This window comes from Salmo trutta, chromosome 21, assembly GCF_901001165.1.
Source record: "Salmo trutta chromosome 21, fSalTru1.1, whole genome shotgun sequence".
Taxonomy (NCBI): Eukaryota; Metazoa; Chordata; class Actinopteri; order Salmoniformes; family Salmonidae; genus Salmo; species Salmo trutta.
The window spans coordinates 44,270,403-44,295,934 of NC_042977.1; the positions used below are offsets into that span (position 1 = coordinate 44,270,403).

Here is a 25,532-nt window from a genome sequence, read left to right on the forward strand (position 1 = left end):
GCCCTGAAGTTTAAAGTTCTACAACTTTTATTGTCCATTAGTAAGTTAGAAAAATACATAAAGTACCTGTTTGGACCTTGTTTGTTCCTGATCAGTGCCTGCATTTTCTTGACGCTGTTCCTCATTCTCAAGTAGTCTGTCCTCTCCTGAGAACCTCTCCATGCCGCCTGGATCACTGTGGCTGCAAGGCACCTGTTGTCCGCTCGGAACGCCAGCCAACATCGCTATAGGAGAAGATGAGATCAACTTTATTGTCTCTGTGGGGAAATTCAGCTAGGACACAGTAGCTGCACCATTGTACAAAAAACATGAATCTTACCCTATCACACAGGGACATAACTCAGGGAGAATTTCATACAGCACTCTCTGGAAATACTCAAATACAATACCATTTTACAAGTCCTGGGATAGGCCCTGCACACATTGTTGTGGTTTAAAGCAATAGCTACCTGTATGGTCATGGTTTCCATAGCTACCTGTATGGTCATGGTTTCCATAGCTACCTGTATGATCACGGTTTCTGCCATAGCTGCCTGTATGACAATGGTTTCCACAGCTCCCTGTATGACCATGGTTTCCATAGCTACCTGTATGACCATGGTTTCCATAGCTACCTGTATGATCATGGTTTCCATAGCTACATGAATGATCATGGTCTCTACCATATAGGCACCAACCTGTATTCTGATGGCAGCATCTTTCTTGCAGAGGAAGTGTCTCCTGATCAGACAGGCCCTGAACCAGCGCTGGAGGATGACGATGTGACGCATTACTTCCTTGTTCAGGGTGTCCTGCAGATGCTGCCTCTCCCTCTCCTTTAGGAACACCTGGGGGAGGGATGAAGACATTTAGACTGGACTCGTTTCCCTTTTACTGTTGGATTTTTGTACATTTTATTTAGTCCTCCTTGGCTACTTGAATGTTGTTATGTTGTTGTGATGTCGTTATGATGATGTCGTCGTGATGTCGTCATTTGGGATATGTAAAGTACTTTCCGTTCTTGAAAAGCGCTATACAAATAAAATGCATTTATTTAGTGTTATGATGTTTATATATGGGGCCAAGAAGTGTTACCTTAGTTTTCCCAATCTGGTATGTGCTCTGTCCCAGGCCCATCTTCTGCAGCAGGTTAGCTATGTCTTTCGGTGCCGAGGTGGCTTCTTTAGGCAGCAACACCTTAAACCTCTCTAGGAACTCCTACATCAACACACAATCAAACACTTCATCTAACATGGCCATCTGTTATCAAAATGACTCAAAAAAACAATAAGCATTACCTTAGACAATCAGGGTTTGCTTTTATCCAGACTTAATATCCAGCTTTCAAAACCTCAAAAAAGGTTTGTTTTAGAGAACGGCAGCGGCATGAGAGATCTGATGGCTTAGTATCTGTGCTCATTTAGTGGTTCGGTACCGTTCATGTATTAGGTCAGAGTTAGACGTTTGCTCATTCATTTGTACAGCGCTGAAGGTGTAGCCTACCGTGAAGGTGAACTTGGCATTGTAGCCAGACTTCCTGATGCGTACCGTCTCCAACATGCCCGTGTACCTCATCTGCTGTAAAACTAGAGCGTCGTCAAACAGCATCTCCTTCTACAAGGAACACACACACACACACACACGTACAGTTACATCAGTAAATGCATTAAAGTGATACAAATTCTTTCATCAAAACTGACCGTAGGTCTCTTAGGATATCAGCGCCTGCTAAATGACCAATGTGTAAAACACTATCATCCTACGTAACAGCAAACATGTGATCCTACCTTCTCAGCATTGGAACGAATACAGTGAATGAAGAAAGGCTCTGCTCTCCCCACAGTCTCCAGCAGCTTATTGAGAGACGCCTGCAGAACAACATCGCATCACGCCAGTCAGCTGAGGTAACGGAGGCGCCACTCGCTGTTTGCTGCTCCCATTAGTGATCTTTAATGGACTTGAAGTGATACACAAAACGCTACTCTATTCTGATCAGGCTGGTAGGGGTGTGTGTGTGCGTGTGAGTGTCTGTGAGTGAGTGAGTGTGCCTGTGTGTGTGTGAGTGTGCCTGTGTGTGTGTGAGTGAGTGAGTGAGCCTGTGTGTGTGTGTGTGTGTGTGTGTGAGTGAGTGAGTGAGTGAGTGTGTCTGTGTGTGAGTGAGTGAGTGAGTGAGTGAGTGTGTCTGTGTGTGAGTGAGTGAGTGAGTGAGTGTGAGTGAGTGAGTGAGTGTGTCTGTGTGTGAGTGAGTGAGTGAGTGTGTGTCTGTGAGTGAGTGAGTGAGTGAGTGTGTCTGTGAGTGAGTGAGTGAGTGAGTGAGTGAGTGTGTCTGTGTGTGAGTGAGTGAGTGAGTGAGTGTGTGTGTGAGTGAGTGAGTGAGCCTGTGTGTGTGTGTGTGTGTGTGTGTGTGTGTGTGTGTGTGTGTGTGTGTGTGAGTGAGTGAGTGTGTCTGTGTGTGAGTGAGTGAGTGAGTGTGTCTGTGTGTGAGTGAGTGAGTGTGTCTGTGTGTGAGTGAGTGAGTGAGTGAGTCTGTGTGTGAGTGAGTGAGTGAATGTGTCTGTGTGTGAGTGAGTGAGTCTGTGAGTGAGTGAGTGAGTGAGTGAGTGTGTCTGTGTGTGAGTGAGTGAGTGAGTGAGTGTGTCTGTGTGTGAGTGAGTGAGTGAGTGTCTGTGTGTGAGTGAGTGAGTGAGTGAGTGAGTGAGTGAGTGTCTGTGTGTGAGTGAGTGAGTGAGTGTCTGTGTGTGAGTGAGTGAGTGTGTCTGTGTGTGAGTGAGTGAGTGTGTCTGTGAGTGAGTGAGTGAGTGTGTGAGTGAGTGAGTGAGTGTGTCTGTGAGTGAGTGAGTGAGTGTGTCTGTGAGTGAGTGAGTGTGTCTGTGAGTGAGTGAGTGTGTCTGTGAGTGAGTGAGTGAGTGAGTGAGTGAGTGAGTGAGTGAGTGAGTGTGTGTGGAGTGTGCCTGCTGGTCTGTGTTGGGGAAGCAGACCTGGAACTGAGCGCTGATGCTGGACGGTTTCTTCCTCTGGTGTGGGTGGAGCAGAGAGCGGGGGGTGAGGCCGTGGCGCATCAGACCCACTATGTGCTTCAGGGACCGGGAGTTCATCAGATTCTGTGGAACAACACACGTCAATCAATCAATCAATCAACCAACCAAAAAATAAATAAAGATTGATTTGAATCAAATTAATCAAATCAATCAAATCCAATCACACCTGCACTGCAATGACATAGTGTTGTAATATGGTTACCATACCATGAAACATACCAGGAAAAACTCCTGTCCCTAGGTAAAAAAGTGCAGTAATATAAACCCATAGAACGACCCAATAAATCCCTTTTTGATAACGTCAACTACTAATACATTACCTTGGGAATGAGCTGTTTGCGCTTGCTGCCTTTGGTCTTTCTATGGGGAGAGAAGACAGAGAGATGGTGGTAAACTGTGTCTCACAGCCAAAGATGGAGGACAAGGACCAGTAAATACAGCGCCTTCAGAAAGTATTCACAGCCCTTGACTTTTTCCACATTTTGTTGTGCGACAGTCTGAATTTTAGTATTGATTACATTTCGATTTTTTTTGTCAATGGCCGCACACACACACACACACACACACACACACAATGTTAAAGTGGAATTTTGTTTTTAGAAATGTTTACAAATTAATAAAAAAATGAAAAGGTGAAAAGTCTTGAGTCAATAAGTACTCAACACCTTTGTGATGGCAAGCCTAAATAAGTTCAGCAGTAAAAATGTGCTTAACAAGTCACATAATAAGTTTGAATGACTACCTCATCTCTGTACCCCACATATACAATTATCTTTAAGGTGCCGTCAGTCAAGCAGTGAATTTCAAACACAGATTCAACCACAAAGACCAGGGAGGTTTTTCAGTGCCTCGTAAAGAATATATATACATATTTTTTTAAAGAGGCCAACATTGAATATCCCTTTGAGCATGGTGAAGTTATTAATTACACCTTGGATGGTGTATCAATAGACCCAGTCACTATAAAGATACAGGCGTCCTTCCTAACTCAGTTGCCGGAGAGGAAGGAAACCGTTCAGGGATTTCACGAGGCCAATGGTGACTTTAAAACAGTTAGAGTTTAATGGCCGTGATAGGAGGAAACTGAGGATGCATCAACATTGTAGTTACACCACAATACTAACCTAAATGACAGACTGAAAAGAAGATAGCCTGTACACAATCAAAATATTCTAAAACATGCATCCTGTTTACAACAAGGCATTAAAGTACTACTGCAAAACAATTGGCAAAATAATAAACTATTTGTCCTGAATACAAAGTGTTATGTTTTGGCCAAATCCAATACAACACATTACTGAGTACCACTCTCCATATTTTCAAGTATAGTGGTGGCTGCATCATGTTATGGGTATGCTTGTCATCATTAAGGACTGGGGAGTTTTTCAGGATAAAAAAAGAAATGGAATGGAGTTAAGCGCAGGCAAAATCCTAGAGGAAAACCTGGTTCAGTCTGCTTTCCACCAGACACTGGGAGATGAATTCACCTTTCAGAAGGACAGTAACCTAAAACACAAGGCCAAAACTACAATAGAGTTGCTTACCAAGAAGACAGTGAATGTTCCTGAGTGGTCGAGTTACAGTTATGACTTAAAAATCGGAAAATAATTGTCTAGCAATGATCAACCACCAATTTGACAGAGCTTGAAAAATTGTGAAAATAATAAAATGGCCAAATGTTGCACATTCCAGATGTGGAAAGCACTCAGAAACTTACCCAGAAAGACTCCCAGCTGTAATCGACACCAAATGTGATTCTAACATGTATTAACTCAGGGGGTTGAATACTTATCTAAATCAAGATATTGGTGCTTTATTTGTTTATTTTTTGTTCCTCCACTTTGACATGACAGAGTATTTAGTGTAGATCATTTAAAAAAGAACAGTTAAATCTATTTGAATTCCACTTTGGAAAAACAAAATGTGGAAAAACATCAAGGGGTGTGAATACTTTCTGAAGGCAACTGTATTTACGTCTGGACAATGATGGACTTGGTTACAGCAGACTAGCTTCCAGCAGGGTTCTTTTTGAAAATACTGAAGTTCAAAATGTACGCAGTACAGTATGTAACATTCCATCAACAACCTGAGTCCTGCATTCACACCATTACCACTTACTTCCTGTTCTCATAGCTGACAAAAATGTCCTCTAACACCTCCAGAGGGTGGTCATCAGACCGGTCAAATGAGAAGTCCAGCCGGGAGCTGTGGATGGAGAAGGATTACTTTAGTTGAATCAGGTGTGTTACTGCTTGGCTGGAACAGAAGGCTGCATCCACACCAGTCCTCTGTGGATAGGATTAGCCATCCCTGGGGTAACTGGTAACTCTCTCCTACCACCCTGGGGTAACTGGTAACTCTCTCCTACCCCCCTGGGGTAACTCTCTCCTACCCCCCTGGGGTATCTGGTAACTCTCTCCTACCCCCCTGGGGTATCTGGTAACTCTCTCCCACCCCCCTGGGGTATCTGGTAACTCTCTCCCACCACCCTGGGGTATCTGGTAACTCTCTCCCACCACCCTGGGGTAACTGGTAACTCTCTCCTACCACCCTGGGGTAACTGGTAACTCTCTCCTACCCCCCTGGGGTATCTGGTAACTCTCTCCTACCACCCTGGGGTATCTGGTAACTCTCTCCCACCACCCTGGGGTATCTGGTAACTCTCTCCCACCACCCTGGGGTATCTGGTAACTCTCTCCCACCACCCTGGGGTATCTGGTAACTCTCTCCCACCCCCCTGGGGTATCTGGTAACTCTCTCCTACCCCCCTGGGGTAACTCGTAACTCTCTCCTACCCCCCTGGGGTAACTCTCTCCTACCCCCCTGGGGTAACTCCCTCCTACCCCCCTGGGGTAACTCTCTCCTACCCCCCCTGGGGTAACTCCCTCCTACCCCCCTGGGGTAACTCCCTCCTACCCCCCTGGGGTAACTCCCTCCTACCCCCCTGGGGTAACTCTCTCCTACCACCCTGGGGTAACTCTCTCCTACCACCCTGGGGTATCTGGTAACTCTCTCCCACTACCCTGGGGTAACTGGTAACTCTCTCCTACCCCCCTGGGGTAACTCTCTCCCACTACCCTGGGGTAACTGGTAACTCTCTCCCACCACCCTGGGGTATCTGGTAACTCTCTCCTACCCCCCTGGGGTAACTGGTAACTCTCTCCTACCACCCTGGGGTATCTGGTAACTCTCTCCTACCCCCCTGGGGTATCTGGTAACTCTCTCCTACCACCCTGGGGTAACTGGTAACTCTCTCCTACCACCCTGGGGTAACTGGTAACTCTCTCCTACCACCCTGGGGTAACTGGTAACTCTCTCCCACTACCCTGGGGTAACTCTCTCCCACCACCCTGGGGTATCTGGTAACTCTCTCCTACCCCCCTGGGGTATCTGGTAACTCTCTCCCACCCCCCTGGGGTAACTGGTAACTCTCTCCTACCACCCTGGGGTATCTGGTAACTCTCTCCTACCCCCCTGGGGTATCTGGTAACTCTCTCCTACCCCCCTGGGGTATCTGGTAACTCTCTCCTACCCCCCTGGGGTAACTGGTAACTCTCTCCTACCCCCCTGGGGTATCTGGTAACTCTCTCCCACCACCCTGGGGTAACTGGTAACTCTCTCCTACCCCCCTGGGGTAACTGGTAACTCTCTCCTACCACCCTAGGGTAACTGGTAACTCTCTCCTACCCCCCTGGGGTAACTGGTAACTCTCTCCCACCCCCCTGGGGTAACTGGTAACTCTCTCCCACCCCCCTGGGGTAACTGGTAACTCTCTCCCACCACCCTGGGGTAACTGGTAACTCTCTCCTACCTGGCCAGTCTCTGTCGAGCCAAGGTGGGTCTCCTCTTCAGTTCCCCTGTAATGCGACAGGAGGTGGGCTTCACCAGCGCTGTAGAGTACACAGAACAAAGGCCTCTCCATGTTAACCATCTTCATCATGTTAACCATCATCCTCATCATCATGTTAACCATCATCTTCATCATGTTAACCATCATCCTCAACATCAAGTTAACCATCATCCTCACCATCATCCTCATCATCATGTTAACCATCCTCATCATCCTCATCATCCTCACCATCATCATGTTAACCATCATCATCATCATCATCATGTTAACCATCCTCATCATCAAAACGTTAACCATCATCATCAAAACATTAACCATCATCATCAAAACATTAACCATCATCATCAAAACATTAACCATCATCATCAAAACATTAACCATCATCATCTTCATCATGTTAACCATCATGTTAACCATCATCCTCATCATCATGTTAACCCTCATCATCATGTTAACCATCATCCTCATCATCATGTTAACCATCATCATCTTCATCATGTTAACCATCATGTTAACCATCATCCTCATCATCATGTTAACCACCATCATCACCACGTTAACCATCATCCTCATCATGTTAACCATCATCCTCATCATCACGTTAACCATCCTCATCATCACGTTAACCACCATCCTCATCATCATGTTAACCATCCTCATCATCACCATCATAACATTAACCATCCTCCTCATCATCATCATGTTAACCATCCTCATCATCATCTTCATCATGTTAACCATCATCTTCATCATGTTAACCATCATCCTCAACATCCTCATCATCAAGTTAACCATCATCCTCACCATCATCCTCATCATCATGTTAACCATCCTCATCATCCTCATCATCCTCACCATCATCATGTTAACCATTCTCACCATCATCATCATCATCATGTTAACCATCCTCATCATCAAAACGTTAACCATCATCATCAAAACATTAACCATCATCATCAAAACATTAACCATCATCATCAAAACATGAACCATCATCATCAAAACATTAACCATCATCATCTTCATCATGTTAACCATCATGTTAACCATCATCCTCATCATCATGTTAACCATCATCCTCATCATCATGTTAACCATCATCATCATCTTCATCATGTTAACCATCATGTTAACCATCATCCTCATCATCATGTTAACCACCATCATCACCACGTTAACCATCATCCTCATCATCACGTTAACCATCCTCATCATCACGTTAACCACCATCCTCATCATCACCATCATAACATTAACCATCCTCATCATCATCATCATCATCATCATGTTAACCATCCTCATCATCATCTTCATCATGTTAACCATCATCCTCATCATAACGTTAACCATCCTCATCATCATGTTAACCATCCTCATCATCATCATGTTAACCATCATCATCACGTTAACCATCCTCACCATCATCAACATGTTAACCATCATCATGTTAACCATCATCATCCTGTTAACCATCATCCTCAACATGTTAACCATCCTCACCATCATCATGTTAACCATCCTCATCATCATCATCATCATGTTAACCATCCTCATCATCATCATGTTAACCATCCTCATCATCAAAACGTTAACCATCATCATCAAAACATTAACCATCATCATCATCTTCACCATCCTCATCATCATCATCATGTTAATCATCATCCTCATCAACATGTTAATCATCATCCTCATCATCATGTTAACCACCATCCTCATCATCATGTTAACCATCATCCTCATCATCATGTTAACCATCATCCTCATCATCATGTTAACCACCATCCTCATCATCATGTTAACCATCATCCTCATCATCATGTTAACCACCATCCTCATCATCATGTTAACCATCATCCTCATCATCATGTTAACCATCATCATGTTAACCATCATCATGTTAACCACCATCCTCATCATCATGTTAACCACCATCCTCATCATCATCATGTTAACCACCATCCTCATCATCATCATGTTAACCATCATCCTCATCAACATGTTAACCATCATCCTCATCAACATGTTAACCACCATCCTCATCATCATGTTAACCATCATCCTCATCATCATGTTAACCATCATCCTCATCATCATGTTAACCATCATCCTCATCATCATGTTAACCATCATCATGTTAACCACCATCTTCATCATCATGTTAACCATCATCATGTTAACCATCATCTTCATCATCATGTTAACCATCATCCTCATCATCATCATGTTAACCATCTTATCGTCATCATCTCCATACGTTAGTGTGGCAAGTCACATCTCAACCTGACCAGGAAAAATAAACTGTTGGCCAATTACAGTTATAGGCTACTTATACGCTAATGAATATGGCCCAGAGCTTTCCCTGGCTTGGTTCATGTCATGAAGAAAAGCCCTGAAAAGCTCTGATTGGACAGGTCAAGGAGAGAGGGTAAATGTCCTTAAAAAGTAGTGTACCCGCGGCTGCCCGGCGGCGCCCGGCCTCCTTGAAGACTGCTATGATGTGTATGGTGGATCGGAGGATTCCCCATCGGAAAAAGGCCACAGGATCTGACCCGATCAGCTGACGCATGAACGCCCGCTGACTGCTGCGTAGCAACGACACGATCTCCGGACGCACGTGGTCCGTGTTCTTCTCCCGGAAATCCTGACAGAGAGGAAGAGAGAGAGGGAGGAGAGAAGAGAGAGGGAGGGGAGAAGAGAGAGGGATGAGAGAAGAGGGGAGGAGAGAGAGAGAGGGAGGGGGAAGAGGGGAGAAGAGAGAGGGAGGGGAGAAGAGGGGAGGAGGAAGAGGGGGGAAGAGGGAGGGAGGGGAGAAGAGAGAGGGAGGGGGGAAGAGGGGAGGAGAGAAGAGAGAGGGAGGGGAGAAGAGAGAGGGAGGGGAGAAGAGAGAGGGAGGGGAGAGAGAGGAGAAGAGAGAGGGAGGGGGGAAGAGGAGAGGAGAGAGAAGGAGGGGGGAAGAGAGAGGGAGGGGGAAGAGGGGAGGAGAGAGAAGGAGGGGAGAAGAGAGAGGGAGGGGAGAAGAGGGGAGGAAGAGAAGAGAGAGGGAGGGGAGAGAGAGGGAGGGGAGAGAGAGGGAGGGGAGAGAGAGGGAGGGGAGAGAGAGGAGAAGAGAGAGGGAGGGGGGAAGAGAGAGGGAGGGGGGAAGAGGAGAGGAGAGAGAAGGAGGGGGGAAGAGAGAGGGAGGGGGAAGAGGGGAGGGGAGAAGAGGGGAGGAAGAGGGGAGGAAGAGGGGAGGAGAGAGAGAGGGAGGGGGGAAGAGGGGAGGAGAGAGAGAGGGAGGGGGGAAGAGGGGAGGAGAGAGAGGGAGGGGAGAAGAGGGGAGGAAGAGGGGAGGAGGGAGAAGAGTGGAGGAGGAAGAGGGGAGAAGAGGGGAGGAGGAAGAGGGGAGAGAGAGGGAGGAGGAAGAGGGGAGAAGAGTGGAGGAGGAAGAGGGGAGAAGAGTGGAGGAGGAAGAGGGGAGAAGAGTGGAGGAGGAAGAGGGGAGAAGAGTGGAGGAGGAAGAGGGGAGAGAGAGAGAGGGGGTTAAGAGAAGGGCAGTTGGTAGTGTCACATGTAGACAGAGCTGTACTACTACATGACATAAATATTCATGTCTATGTACAGTATGTACATCATTGGTTTATATCCCTACCTTAACCTGGTACTTGATGGTCCCAGTAAAGTGTTGTATGATGAAGGCTGGTTCCATCACCGCGGTGGGGACAAAGTACGGGTTATCATGATGCAGCTGCTTGAACTTCTCCAACAGGGTGTTGTCTGTGGACTGGGAGAGACTGCGGACATGGAAAGAGAGAGAGGGGGACAGGAAAAAAAAAGGACAGTGGACAGACTGATAAATGAATATCCACTCAACACTGAACTGAAAATACCTAGGTAGGTAAAAAGCTAGATAGGAAGCCAAACCAGTAAGCTTCTTTTCACCTGTCCACTTCCACTAGATCAGTGCTGATAAAGGTTTAAAACAAGGAGAGGATGTAACTACAGCCTATTGAGATACAACCATGTGACCTGACTGGTAAAACTCTGGGCCCCAAAGTGGCAGGGTAAAACTCTGGGCCCCAGAGTGGCAAGGTAAAACTCTGGGCCCCAGAGCGGCAAGGTAAAACTCTGGGCCCCAGAGCGGCAAGGTAAATCTCTGGGCCCAGAGTGGCAAGGTAAATCTCTGGGCCCAGAGTGGCAAGGTCAATCTCTGGGCCCAGAGTGGCAAGGTAAATCTCTGGGCCCAGAGTGGCAAGGTAAATCTCTGGGCCCAGAGTGGCAAGGTAAATCTCTGGGCCCAGAGTTGCAAGGTAATTCTCTGGGCCCAGAGTTGCAAGGTAAATCTCTGGGCCCAGAGTTGCAAGGTAAATCTCTGGGCCCAGAGTTGCAAGGTAAATCTCTGGGCCCAGAGTTGCATGGTAAATCTCTGGGCCCAGAGTTGCAAGGTAAAACTCTGGGCCCAGAGTTGCAAGGTAAAACTCTGGGCCCAGAGTTGCAAGGTAAAACTCTGGGCCCAGAGTTGCAAGGTAAAACTCTGGGCCCAGAGTTGCAAGGTAAAACTCTGGGCCCAGAGTTGCAAGGTAAAACTCTGGGCCCTCCTTCTAGACCTACTTGCTCTCCTCATCTAGTATGTGGAACAGTCCAGTGGGTTTCTGGCTGATCAGATGGATACAGCCCAGGTTGTCTTTGTAGTTAATGGGACTCCAGCTGATCCCTTCTGCCTGGTACTCCTCCTGGAATACATGGACGAGTGAAGGGATGAATGGGTAGATGGACGAGTGAAGGGATGAATGGGTAGATGGACGAGTGAAGGGATGAATGGGTAGATGGACGAGTGAAGGGATGAATGGGTAGATGGACGAGTGAAGGGATGAATGGGTAGATGGACGAGTGAAGGGATGAATGGGTAGATGGACGAGTGAAGGGATGAATGGATGAATGGGTGAACAGATGGATGGATAAGTAGACAAACAGATCGATGCTTTATTGATCACCAAGGGGAAAACACTTTACATTAACGTACCCTTTAAGGGCTGTGGTAAAGGGTTTACTAGTAGTGTATTGAATTCACCTGCTCCAGCGTGAAGACGTGCTGGTGGAAGTAATAGTGAACTTTCTCGTTGGCGTAGTTAATACACAACTGTTCAAAGCTGTTCGTCTGGAAGTCCTCAAAACCAAATATATCCAGGATACCTATAGACAAACACTGGAACAAAAACAAACAGTGATATTCTGAACATTAATATTTGAAATGCAATTGATTGAGCTGAATTCTGTCATGAATCCGTTGTGGTGATATTTCTCCTCCCCTGGGCCGTGTGTCACACAGCAGTACTTCTGTACCACTTTATCTTACTAATACTTCATTTTAAACTGCATTGAAAGGTTGTCAAACAAATGGCGGCGTAGCGCTTTTGACTGGAAGTGACAGTTACAGAATGTGAAGTGAAAAGGGTTACGGTTAGGGTTAGGACAGTGACGGGTTGTCTCTGGGTTAGGACAGTGACGGGTTGTCTCTGGGTTAGGACAGTGACGGGTAGTCTCTGGGTAAGGCCAGTGACGGGTTGTCTCTGGGTTAGGCCAGTGACGGGTTGTCTCTGGGTTAGGACAGTGACGGGTTGTCTCTGGGTTAGGACAGTGACGGGTAGTCTCTGGGTTAGGACAGTGACGGGTTGTCTCTGGGTTAGGACAGTGACGGGTTGTCTCTGGGTTAGGCCAGTGACGGGTTGTCTCTGGGTTAGGACAGTGACGGGTTGTCTCTGGGTTAGGCCAGTGACGGGTTGTCTCTGGGTTAGGCCAGTGACGGGTTGTCTCTGGGTTAGGCCAGTGACGGGTTGTCTCTGGGTTAGGACAGTGACGGGTTGTCTCTGGGTTAGGACAGTGACGGGTTGTCTCTGGGTTAGGACAGTGACGGGTTGTCTCTGGGTTAGGACAGTGACGGGTTGTCTCTGGGTTAGGACAGTGACGGGCTGTCTCTGGGTCAGGACAGTGACGGGCTGTCTCTGGGTCAGGACAGTGACAAGTGGTCTCTGGGTCAGGACAGTGACAAGTGGTCTCTGGGTCAGGACAGTGACAAGTGGTCTCTGGGTCAGGACAGTGACAAGTGGTCTCTGGGTCAGGACAGTGACGATACGTCTCTGGGTTAGTACAGTGACGGGTTGTCTCTGGGTTAGTACAGTGACGGGTTGTCTCTGGGTTAGGACAGTGACGGGTTGTCTCTGGGTTAGGACAGTGACGGGTTGTCTTACAGAGACGGCCTCCTCCATGTCTCGTCTGTTGAGTAGAGCGTGGTTGATGTGCAGGATGATCCAATCAAACAGAGAGCTGTACAGAGACTTGGCCATCGAGTCCCGTGCTGTCACAGCCTAGGAAGGACAACAACAACAATAGTTACAGCCTAGGAAGGACAACAACAATATAGTTACAGCCTAGGAAGGACAATCAAAACACTTACAGCCTATAGGATAACACCACAAAAAGGTCTGCCAAGCTAACAAGAGCTACATAAGCTTCTCTGCCCATACATGACCTGAGTGTATCCACGCATGACTAAGTCAGTTTGGATAAAAGTCTCTGCTAAATGGCATGTCAAAAATCTTCAGGTGGTAGCTATAGGAACAGATTGGAGTTTCCCCTGTCATGTGATGTTCGAACCCCTACCTCCTCGAGAGTGTAGTGTACAACTACGGTGTTGTTGGCTGTCATTTGTTTCCTCTTAGTCAAAGCCTCCACCAGCAACTCCTGTTTGACCTATAGGAACAGAGCAGCCTGTTAGCTGTTTGACCTATAGGAACAGAGCAGCCTGTCAGCTGTTTGACCTACAGGAACAGAGCAGCCTGTCAGCTGTTTGACCTATAGGAACAGAGCAGCCTGTCAGCTGTTTGACCTATAGGAACAGGGCAGCCTGTCAGCTGTTTGACCTATAGGAACAGAGCAGCCTGTCAGCTGTTTGACCTATAGGAACAGAGCAGCCTGTCAGCTGTTTGACCTATAGGAACAGAGCAGACTGTCAGCTGTATGACCTATAGGAACAGAGCAGACTGTCAGCTGTTTGACCTATAGGAACAGAGCAGACTGTCAGCTGTTTGACCTATAGGAACAGAGCAGACTGTCAGCTGTTTGACCTATAGGAACAGAGCAGACTGTCAGCTGTTTGACCTATAGGAACAGAGCAGACTGTCAGCTGTTTGACCTATAGGAACAGAGCAGACTGTCAGCTGTTTGACCTATAGGAACAGAGCATAGTGTGTACAGGTGGTCCTTTAGCTTGAGCAGGTGATATAATGAAGAAATTGATTGACTGGACAATAAATATATTGATTGACAGATTGATTGCTCTAGCTTGGGCAGGCGAGACAAATATATTGATTGATTTATTGGTTTATTTTCAAATTCAATAAAGCCCCATTATGTAGTATCAATAACAGCTAATTCTGAATTAATTCATTATTTGACCATTTAAAATAGACATAAATTGACAATACACAAAATCCCCAAAATAACAAGATGTATTGCTCTACCTTCAGCAGGTCAGACAGGGTAGAGAGGACATCTGCTGGCCCCGCCTCCAGGCCCTGGCCGTCTTCGGATTGGCTGTACGTCACGTTGCCCAGGTACAGGATGGCAGAGAGCACAGAGAAGATCCTAAAAATAACACACGGTTAGGTCGCGAGACACACCTGGGCCGCGCGACACACCTGGGCCGCGCGACACACCTGGGCCGCGCGACACACCTGGGCCGCGCGACACACCTGGGCCCATATTTACAAAGCATGACAGAGTAGGAATGCTGATCTATGATCTGTTTTGCCTTTTAAATAATAATGATCAGCACTCCTGCTCTGAAAGGCTTTGTGAATACGTGCCCAGGATTACAGAGCATAGGCTGCACAACAGCCTACTAAATACAATACCCCTGGATTACAGAGCATAGGCTTGCCAACAGCCTACTAAACACACTACCCCTGGATTACAGAGCATAGGCTGCACAACAGCCTACTAAACACACTACCCCTGGATTACAGAGCATAGGCTGCACAACAGCCTACTAAACACACTACCCCTGGATTACAGAGCATAGGCTGCACAACAGCCTACTAAACACAATACCCCTGGATTATTACTCTCACTGGCTAGTAGGGATTAACATGAGTAACCGGGATCCCGAGACTGTCCCGGGATCACTTCACATTTCCTTAAAACATTTAAATGACAAAGACCTGGGAAATTACCAAATCTTCCCTCCAATGTCACACTAATGCAATTCCACATCACAAAAAAATTGGTAAAAAAATAAACAAAACACATTATGCAAATAGGTTGTCATGGAAACCTTTAGCCTAGCGTATTTACTTCACACACAGTGGCCATAAATTCAAAGCAGAAGCATAATTGACACCGCCGGACTTCACACGCGATGCAAATACAGTGAATAAACCCTACAGGAAACCCGTACAGTATAGGCTATAAAATAACATGTTTCTCTGAGCTGCCATTGTGACTCTTCAGATGGTCACACATTTGACAGGCCTATATGCACAATTCACTACATAGAGATCTGTCACAGACATGAAGTCTGTTAACAATTCAGAGAGGCATGAGGGAAAATTCTATCTTCTCCTGTCATAGAGCCTTGGCTATTTTCCTATCCAGTCCCAATCCCATTGAAAGCCAAAGTCCTGACTCCTGTCTCGCAGGAAAATGCCTAACTTTATTCTGTAATCGCTAAATGCATGTCAAAATGCCGCAATAACATTTCCCCCACTTCTCTGCGCTGTCTCATACTTCAGTAGAGAAGGTTTGATCAACAAACGGTATGGGAATAGATATGGATCTTTTTTTAAAAACAGAGTTGGTCCCTGTTAAGATACTTTGATATTTAAACTATTTCCTCTCTTCATCTCCCCGTTATTCATGAGCTGATCTGCTGTCTGTATAATCATCAACTAGATGTTGCAAAATAAGAGATATTCTGTCATTTGTTGAAGGAGGTTATCTGGCAAGCTAAGCTACTTTGGTAGCTATACTCTGGGTGTGTTCTGTGCGTCCTCTGTGTCGAGATAATTCATTCTGCACATTTCAGCAGTAGGCTTAGGAACATAATAACGCCGGCAAAAACATTGGAACGGCCTTTTCCAAAATTCACAACAATGTCATTGCCGATCAGAGATAGTTACTCTATCATTACTAAATGTCAGTTTAATTTTCTCTGAAATCTTTAGATGGTGACACAGCCAAGCCGACAAGGTGGCGCAGCACCCCTCTTATTTGGAGAGAACCCTGGCATGGTGACCATTTCTTTGTTTTAAACACTTTAAAAAGGGCACTTCTGTCACGTCCTGACCATAGAGAGCTCTTATTTTCTATGGTAGAGTAGGTCAGGGCGTGACTGGGGGGGTTTATTCTAGTTTTATTTTTCTATGTTGTTTGGTTCTAGTTTCTGTTTTTCTATGTTGGGTTTTTTGGATGATCCCCTATTAGAGGCAGCTGGTCATCGTTGTCTCTAATTGGGGATCATATTTAAGTAGTTGTTTTTCCCACCTTTGTTTGTGGGAGATTATTTTGAGTTAGTGCATGTAGCACCTCTTCGTCGCGGTTTGTTGTTTTGTTTATGGTTTATTGTATGTCTTGCATAGTTTCACATTATAATAAAATATGTGGAACAATATTCACGCTGCGCCTTGGTCCGTTCCTACACAGAGTCGTGACAACTTCCGATTTTTGGGGTATTTCCAAGGACTCTCTGTATAATTCCGAATTATTCCGTGTATTGAAACTTGGTAGATTTTCGGGATAATATGAATCCCTACTGGGTAGTGGTATAGGTTACTAAATCATCCTCATTTCTAGGGTACCATACATACAGGACATTCATTCACGCAAAACATAATAGTTTACGAGTATCATGAATTTCCCTCCTGGGTGAGGATCAAAGAGACCCCTCTCTCCCACCAGAGAGGAAGGGGGGGGGGGGGGGGGGGGCGGGAGTGGCCCGGTCCTATGCCTTTAATGACCGGTCGTAAACTCTCTCTCTGCACTGCAAACTTTAACATCAAAAGGTTGGACATTGAAACAATATTTCTAACGTAAATGATGTGAGAAATGGTTGATGGGGCTCCAAACAATAATCATGTCAAATCAGTTGTTGTTTTGTGATATCATCAGGACGGTATAACTAAATAACAGTAACTCTACAAATGTATACGTCGCAGTTATCAGATTTACATCTAAATGTTGTGGAACTGATATGATTAAATATGAAACTATTTGTGAGAAGACTAAATGTGATTTTAGCCTTCTAAATGAGCTAATTGTTTTTCAAGTCAGTAACCATGCCCACGTGAGCACAGACATTGTGGCAACGTGATGGAACCACCCTCCAAGGAAAAGGCATAAAAGGACTGCTAACGAAATTTTCATTAGACCAAAACATGCCGGGTTGCTGCCGGTGTGTAGAGTGGTTCTAGCTATACACTGAATAATCAACCATAGAAACCAGAAAACGTGGAGCGGTGGCTACACGTTGAAATGGTTGCAATTTAAATATAGACCAGTACATTGCCAGGGTGCTACTGGTGTGTGAAATGGTTTAAAACTATTAGACCAGTAAATGTGCAGCATGAGCTGAATTCATGACAAATGGTCTAAAACTACATGACCCCTCTGTAACTCGACGAGGGAAGAAGACTAGACTAAGACACCACCTGCAGCTCTGCATGTTAAGTAGTCTAGAACTTTGGCCAAAGACACGAGGAAGATCTTGTCCAACGACCATTGGAACATCTGATGTAGCCATTCTAACGAACACTTCCAGAACAAAGAAAGTCTACTTCTACAACTGAGGACATTGTGACCTCTGGTGGACAACCAGAGACATACACAATCAGAGACTTCTGTCGAACTACTCTCCACAGACGGACCGGGCGATTTCAACAGAGTGATGACAAAGACATACACACGTAAATATATATATGCATTGCAATTCTTTTTGAATGAGCGGTCGTTCATGTGCAAAGTATTCATATTCCCATGAGCATAACTTCCACATGTATGTACAACAAGTTGACTCTGTCTCTCCCTCTCCTTACATGCCCCTCCCTTTTCATTGTGTACCAAGCCATCATATTGGGTTAGTCCACTAGGGACCTTTCATTGCATTATGTTAGTAATCAACGTATAATCTATCCTGAGTGTGTGTTTATGTATTTATGTGTGATTATTTAGTTAGTTAGTTAGTAAATAAATAATTAATCCAATGTGTATCGCTGAATCATCATTTAGACTAGGGTGCAGATTTGAAGTCAACGACGTTCAGAATAAGACTGACACGAGGTAATAATAATTAATGGATAACTAATAGGATAACGATATATTCAGAGTTAATTCGGAAAACGGTAACTCATTAAAACAAACTTTTCCCGTGGTGCCCCAAGATTGCTAATGAGTTAAATTGTTACATGATTAATTTAATCTCGTAATAATTGAAAACAATAGTTAATTGATTTGATAAAATAACAGTCATCGCATTAATGGTAGTCACGTCACGAGCTAGAATATAATTACATAGCGATACACCTCTAACAGGTGAGTTACTAGAGATAGACCTCGAACAGGTGAGTAACTAGAGATGCACCTCGAACAGGTGAGCAACTAGAGATACACCTCTAACAGGTGAGTTACTAGAGATACACCTCTAACAGGTGAGTTACTAGAGATACACCTCTAACAGGTGAGTTGCTAGAGATACACCTCGAACAGGTGAGTTACTAGAGATACACCTCGAACAGGTGAGTTACTAGAGATACACCTCGAACAGGTGAGTTACTAGAGATACACCTCTAACAGGTGAGTTACTAGAGATACACCTCGAACAGGTGAGTAACTAGAGATACACCTCTAACAGGTGAGTAACTGAGTTATACTAGAGATACACCTCTAACAGGTGAGTAACTGGGTTATACTAGAGATACACCTCTAACAGGTGAGTTACTAGAGATACACCTCTAACAGGTGAGTTACTAGAGATACACCTCTAACAGGTGAGTTACTAGAGATACACCTCTAACAGGTGAGTTACTAGAGATACACCTCTAACAGGTGAGTAACTGGGTTATACTAGAGATACACCCCTAACGGGTGAGTAACTGAGTTATACTGGTTCTCTCTCCCACGCATGCCAGGCCCTGAGGTCAACATCAGATTCCCACTACTGTAATGCTCCCTGCATTTCCCCCTGCTACGTCTGACCAGCTCTAAGCTGCTGCGGCTAATGGGAGAGAGGAGGAATTACTGGAGAGTGGTGTGCTGTCACAGGCATATTGTTTAAGTTCCATGATACTAACTCTTCAGGAAAACGATCAGATCTAGGCCGAAGACATGGAGCATGGTACAGGAGATGTTAAACAACAGAGGGTTTCTGAGCTATGATAAATTGTTTTTTAGGGATCTTTCGCTCTCTCTCTCTCTCTCTGTCCACCTCTATCTCCGTCTCCCTCGATCTGTAACCCTACAGTACCCATACGTACTGTTTCTTGGTGGGGACCAGGAATCCCACCATCTCCATGGCCTGATGAAGCCTCTTGAACTCACGCCTGAGGTCCTCAGCATCTTCTAAATTAAAGTCCTCCTGCAAAGTGATACAGAGCAAGAGAGAGAAAGAGAGAGAGGTGAGTGTGTGTGAGTGAGAGAACGAGAGAGAGAGAGGAGGGAGTGTGTGAGTGAGAGAGAGAAAGAGAGAGAGAAAGGAGGGAGTGTGTGAGTGAGAGAGAGAAAGAGAGAGAGAAAGGAGGGAGTGTGTGAGTGAGAGAGAGAAAGAAAGAGAGAGAGAAAGGAGGGAGTGTGTGAGTGAGAGAGAGAAAGAGAGAGCGAGGAGGGAGTGTGTGAGTGAGAGAGAAAGAGAGAGAGAGGAGGGAGTGTGTGAGTGAGAGAGAGAAAGAGAGGAGAGAGTGAGTGAGAGAGAAAGAGAGAGAGCGAGCGAGAGGAGAGAGTGTGTGTGAGTGATAGAGAAAGAGAGAGAGGAGAGTGTGTGTGAGTGAGAGAGTGTCTGTGACTGACAGTGTAGCTGTTGGAGGTATGTGTTGTTTTCAGGCTCAGTGTGTGTGTGTGTGTGTGTGTGTGCGCCAGGGTTTCCATTGGGGTGCATAACCCATTAGGACAGGGGTTCCCAAACTGTTTTAGTCCACGACCCCATTTTGATATCTGAAAATTCTCATGACCCCAACCATGTGGCAAAAAGTATGTATATACAGCCAATGTTTCCTTGTTTTATTTGGGGCTACGGCAGTCAATTGCAAAACATTTTAACAAAAACATTCTATATATATTTATACTCCGGACTCCGACAATGCTCGTCCTAATATTTCTAAATTCCATTATTTTACTTTTAGATGTGTGTATTGTTGTGAATTGTTAGATACTACTGCACTGTTGGAGCGAGGAACACAAGCATTTTGTTACACCCGCAATAACATCTGGTAAATATGTGTATGAGGCCAATAACATCTGATAAATATGTGTATGAGGCCAATAAAATTTGATTTGATTGTAACAGTATTTCTGATTGTCTTTTCAACTCACCATCACATACTTTTAATGTGGGGGCTATGACAGTCAATTGCAAATTAGACGGACATAATGCCTCGTTCAAAACAACTGGTAACTCGGAAATCTAGATCTAATTTAAGACAACTGGGGGGAAACAAACGAGATCCGACTGGGAAAAATCATTTTGAATGGAATTCCAAGTTAGGAAGTTTGGTCTCTTTCTAAAGCTCAGACTTCCCCACCTGAAGATCACTGACATCATGATTTCACCTTGTTTTTTTACCCAGAGTTCTCAGTTTTTCTCACCCCCACCAATGAGATGGGTATGTTTGATGCATGTCGCGTCGGAGCTTCTCAAAATCAGGGGGCGTGGTCAACAGTGCGCACCTCATCTCTGCCTAGTTAAATGTAAACAATATATCACTTCCAGCCTGGATGGATATTTGGTTTTAATGCAGACGAGAGCACTTCTGAATCCAGCTTCACACAGACATGAGCTGGCGAAGGTGACCATGAGTTTTACTGCTCTGAGGGAGACTTGAGTCAGGAACCAAAACTCTTCCGTAGTGACCCGTGAATGCATTGTCTGCAGCATTCAGTCGACATTCAGTCGACAGGCCGCACTTGAATGTTGCACTTGAATCATTGCGATTCAAGCGCAACGGTCAAGTTCTGCCCCCACGATTTAAGAGCAACTCTGGTTGAATTTTATCTTTCAGATTTCAATAATTTTCATTTAGATTTTTAAGATTAACCACATACAATGATTGTCAAATCAGTCGACCCCACAAGCGGTCACAACCCCTAGTTTGGGAACCACTGCATTAGAACCTCCACCAGCGTTGTTCAGAATGACAGAAATCACATGTAGATTATGGTAATGCATCTGAACAGAACATGTAACTCATGTAATGAAGCAGACAATAAAACGTCATTTTCAAACATTTGTCAAAATTTCATTTGATGGGAAAACACCATTCTAAACAGAATGCCTGACAGCGGTTCCATATGTGACAGAGATGAACATCTCGGTTAGTAACTTAGAATTGAATTACACAACAACTACTTTGGGTTGCTAATATGAGTAGGATTGTGCCTTTGGCTTCTGGACAACGAAATAAAGTTGATATGAAAACCGATATAACAGGAGAGAAATGTCATAGCGGTGGGTCCAATAGGGAAGTAAATGGGAGAATTTTATTTGCAAAAATTATACAATTTCTCCTGCCTATACATAAATATATATATATATTTTTTAATTGTTCACCAGAAAGCATGACTTAGCCACAGAGGTACCGAGGATCATGAGCTTCTATACAGAAATTGCTGTGGATTGTTTCAAATCACAAGCTCGTAGATCTCTGCCTGGGCTTTACTTGGCTCATCGCACTCTAGCGACTCCTTGTGGTGGGCCGGGCGCCTGCAGTTTGACCTCGTTCATCAGTTGAACGATGTTTCCGGGTTAAGCCGGCAGGTGTTAAGAAGCGAGGTTTGGCGGGTCAATATTTCGGAGGACGCATGACTCGACCTTCATCTCCCGAGGCCATTGGCGAGTTGCAGTGATGAGACACGATCGAAATTGGGGAGAAAATGGAGGTAAAATACAAAAAACTACTATAGTTCCTCACAGTAAGCTATTTAAAAAACCTTTCCAACAATCTCCCCCTCGATAATCACCTATCCTCGGTGTGAAGGCTATGAGTTCCACTCGCTCATTTCTTTCAGTGGTGGAAATAGTACCACATTTTCATACTGGAGTAAAAGACCGTAACAGAAAAGTAAAATACCAAAAGTAAAAGTGAACGTCATCCAGTAAAATAGTACAAAAGTAAAAGTGAACGTCATCCAGTAAAATACTACAAAAGTAAAAGTGAACGTCATCCAGTAAAATACTACAGAAGTAAAAATCATTTCAAAATTCCTTATATTAAGCAAACCAGGCGGTACCATTTTCTTCTTTACATTTTTTTTATTACGGATAACCAGAGGCACACTCCAACACTCAGACATCATTCACAAACGAAGCATGTGTTTAGTGAGTCCACCAGATCAGAGGCAGTAGGGATGACCAGGGATGTTCTCTTGATAAATAATACAATTTTCCTGTCCTGCTAAGCATTTAAAATGTAACAAATACTTTTGGGTGTTAGGGAAAATGTATGGAGTAAAAAGTACATAATTTCCTTCAGGAATGTAGTGAAGTAAAAGTAAAAGTTAAGTAAAGTACAGATAGCACCAAAAAACGACTTTAGTACTTTCAAGTATTTTTACACCACTGATTTCTTTAGCCGCCAATGGATCACGGTGTATCAATGTGTCCATATGGGACCTCGCATTAGCTTTTTCATTTTTATCCAGATTTTTATGATTAAACCACATGCCAATGATTTTGAGAAACAATACATTTTTATTTTTTAAATGAAACTGTTCCATGAAAACGTGCATATGAAAATTATAACTGGCACGCAGATTGGTAGGAATTAAATAAATTGTAAGCTTTCCCCAAACTTGAAACTCACGCGCCACATATGAAGTCTTTATAAAATAACTGCCTCCACGTTTCCATGGTGGGATTTTGCCTATAGGCTACTTTGAAGCAAGACATGCCTCATAATATGAAATAAAACATTCAGGTTTCAAACAAATAAGTATGTTTTAAAAATACATACTTCCTGTTGTCTGGTGCGCTTCAATTACCAGTTGAGAAATACAAATAGTATCTCTTTTAAAAAAAATGTTATTGTGCAGCAAAACTGTTTTTAACGCGCAATCGCATTTAGAATTGTTGCGTAATGAATGGGCTTCTTAAAGCATGTTTTATTCCAGCAGCAACCAGCTGAGGAGCATTAGGAGAAATCCCACTCAAAATAATCTCTGTATGCTGTGTTGGACAAATATAAAGATACATGATGACTAATGAAAACAACACATGCCATTTTATTTACACTATATTATCCAAATTAACATATAGACAGATAAGCATGATGGTCAAATGTATTTCCATCAGTAAATAAAAAGTATTATTTTATTTTGCAATGTATGTGTGTGTGTGTGTGTGTGTGTGTGTGTGTGTGTACCTGTTGTAGGTATGTGTAGTCTTCAGGATGCAGCAGACTGAACTCTCTCTGCTCCTCCTTGGACGCCCCCACCAGCATGTAGTAGAACACATGGTAGTTCCTAAAAGGTCAAGGGTCAGAGGTCAAACTGTACTGTAGAGAGGTGAAAACTACAGGCCCCAGTTATAGACTCCTAGTCAGGTAAGGTAGTCAGGAACGACGTAGGGTTCCTGTCATAGACTGTTAATCATTAGTGTCTAGATAGCGTATGAAATACGTAATAACTAACTGGTTTAAATGGGAGTGATTGTCTGATTATTTGTCAACTACTTACACCAGCATTTACAAACCCTTTATAAAGCATACCTTAATGTAGTTAAGGTTAAATGTTACCTACATTTTTATTTTACATTATTATTATACATTTTTCTCAGCATGCGAGTAATTCTGTCTAGACTAATATTAGTTCAGCTGCTGTTAAATGGTATCTGTACAACAGTGCTAATATTTCTACCTTCTACCAGATGGTTGGAATTAAAGTCTACTTGGCTTTCTTATTAAGTGAAGCTTCACACCAGGTTTAACTTGAACTAAAGAGAGTTAATGGTATAACCAAATCCCCTATTTAGGCACTGCAGTCACAGGAGCGCATGCTGTGTGTTCGGCATTAACCCCGCAGCCTGTTAAAGTGACGTGTTCAGACGTGCTAGTTCCTGTCTCGTCCCGGACGTGCTAGTTCCTGTCTCGTCCCGGGCGTGCTAGTTCCTGTCTCGTCCCGGGCGTGCTAGTTCCTGTCTCGTCCCGGGCGTGCTAGTTCCTGTCTCGGCCCGGACGTGCTAGTTCCTGTCTCGGCCCGGACGTGCTAGTTCCTGTCTCGGCATGGACGTGCTAGTTCCTGTCTCGGCCCGGACGTGCTAGTTCCTGTCTCGGCCCGGACGTGCTAGTTCCTGTCTCGGCCCGGACGTGCTAGTTCCTGAGTCGGCCCGGACGTGCTAGTTCCTGAGTCGGCCCAGACGTGCTAGTTCCTGTCTCGGCCCGGACGTGCTAGTTCCTGTCTCGTCCCGGACGTGCTAGTTCCTGAGTCGTCCCGGACGTGCTAGTTCCTGTCTCGGCCTGATTCACTAGGAGTAATTGTCAAGATAAGAAATCAACTCTGGCTATCGCGCAAATTATTCATTTACGTCAATAGTGTGGAAATATGGGTCAGGTCCGTGTGTGAGTGAGATCTCTGCTAGCCCAACCATACCTCTCACTCTTATCTCTAAACACTAGCCGACACTTCTCCAGGAAATACTTCTCTACTACCGCCCTGCAAAGGAAACAGATAATCAATACAAAATCCCAGCAGATAATCAATACAAAATACAAGCAAATAATCAATGCAAAATACAAAACACAAACATCTGACAAAACACAAACACTAAAATCAAGCCGAATGGTTGTGCTGTGAACTGAACGGTTACGACATCAGCAATGTACTAGACAAAGTCCCCTGTGGTCACGGTGACACTGACAGCAAGGAACTACACAAATAAACCAATTACCGTTAGATTCAATTTTTGCCAGAAACCCACCAATTAAAATGTGGTTGACCCTTGATGAGGAAATGCCCTAAATATATCCTGCTCCCAAGATCTGTTTGTGCTCTTGACAACTCAATTGCAGTCACTGTCAAGTCAAACATGCTGTTTGGCTTGGTAAGTCCATAGCGAGTTGTCCAAGAGAGCAGAAATAGATCGGCACCCAGTCTAACTAAAACAAACCACTGAACTGAATACAAAGTGATAGATAGTTTGTTTTCTGTGATCGTGCTGCTATCATGCCAAGTCATGAAAAGACGGATGCTCCTATTGTATTCAGTACGTGTTGATAGCATGATAGCACTGCCTCACCCTCTCACCACCCCACTCTCCAGATAGTTGACCTGGATAAACTTCCCAAAGCAACTGGAGTGGTTGTTCTGAGCCGTCTTAGCGTTGCCAAACGCCTGTTCAGAAACAGAGGGGGAGAGAGAGGAGAAAGGAGAGAGAGCGAGAGAGAGAGCGAGGAGAGAGAGAGAGAGAGAGAGGGTGAGAGAGGGGATATTAT

General features: G+C 44.6%; 1 protein-coding gene across 1 annotated transcript in view; it reads right to left on the reverse strand.

Annotated features, from left to right (window-relative positions):
• The window catches only part of LOC115157528 (unconventional myosin-IXb), a 51,156-nt gene that overhangs the window by 25,532 nt on the left and 92 nt on the right, over positions 1 to 25,532 (reverse strand). The window contains exons 2-21 of the mRNA XM_029705869.1: positions 25,337 to 25,431; positions 24,691 to 24,753; positions 23,466 to 23,565; positions 19,371 to 19,471; positions 14,367 to 14,490; positions 13,507 to 13,596; positions 13,095 to 13,211; positions 11,918 to 12,052; positions 11,458 to 11,579; positions 10,499 to 10,640; positions 9,322 to 9,511; positions 6,829 to 6,907; positions 5,136 to 5,222; positions 3,338 to 3,377; positions 2,958 to 3,080; positions 1,767 to 1,847; positions 1,483 to 1,593; positions 1,075 to 1,197; positions 678 to 827; positions 67 to 224 (exon numbers count right to left, since the gene is read on the reverse strand). Coding sequence (XP_029561729.1) covers positions 67 to 224; positions 678 to 827; positions 1,075 to 1,197; positions 1,483 to 1,593; positions 1,767 to 1,847; positions 2,958 to 3,080; positions 3,338 to 3,377; positions 5,136 to 5,222; positions 6,829 to 6,907; positions 9,322 to 9,511; positions 10,499 to 10,640; positions 11,458 to 11,579; positions 11,918 to 12,052; positions 13,095 to 13,211; positions 13,507 to 13,596; positions 14,367 to 14,490; positions 19,371 to 19,471; positions 23,466 to 23,565; positions 24,691 to 24,753; positions 25,337 to 25,431 — 2,231 coding nt within the window. The remainder of the gene's footprint in view (positions 1 to 66; positions 225 to 677; positions 828 to 1,074; positions 1,198 to 1,482; positions 1,594 to 1,766; positions 1,848 to 2,957; positions 3,081 to 3,337; positions 3,378 to 5,135; positions 5,223 to 6,828; positions 6,908 to 9,321; positions 9,512 to 10,498; positions 10,641 to 11,457; positions 11,580 to 11,917; positions 12,053 to 13,094; positions 13,212 to 13,506; positions 13,597 to 14,366; positions 14,491 to 19,370; positions 19,472 to 23,465; positions 23,566 to 24,690; positions 24,754 to 25,336; positions 25,432 to 25,532) is intronic.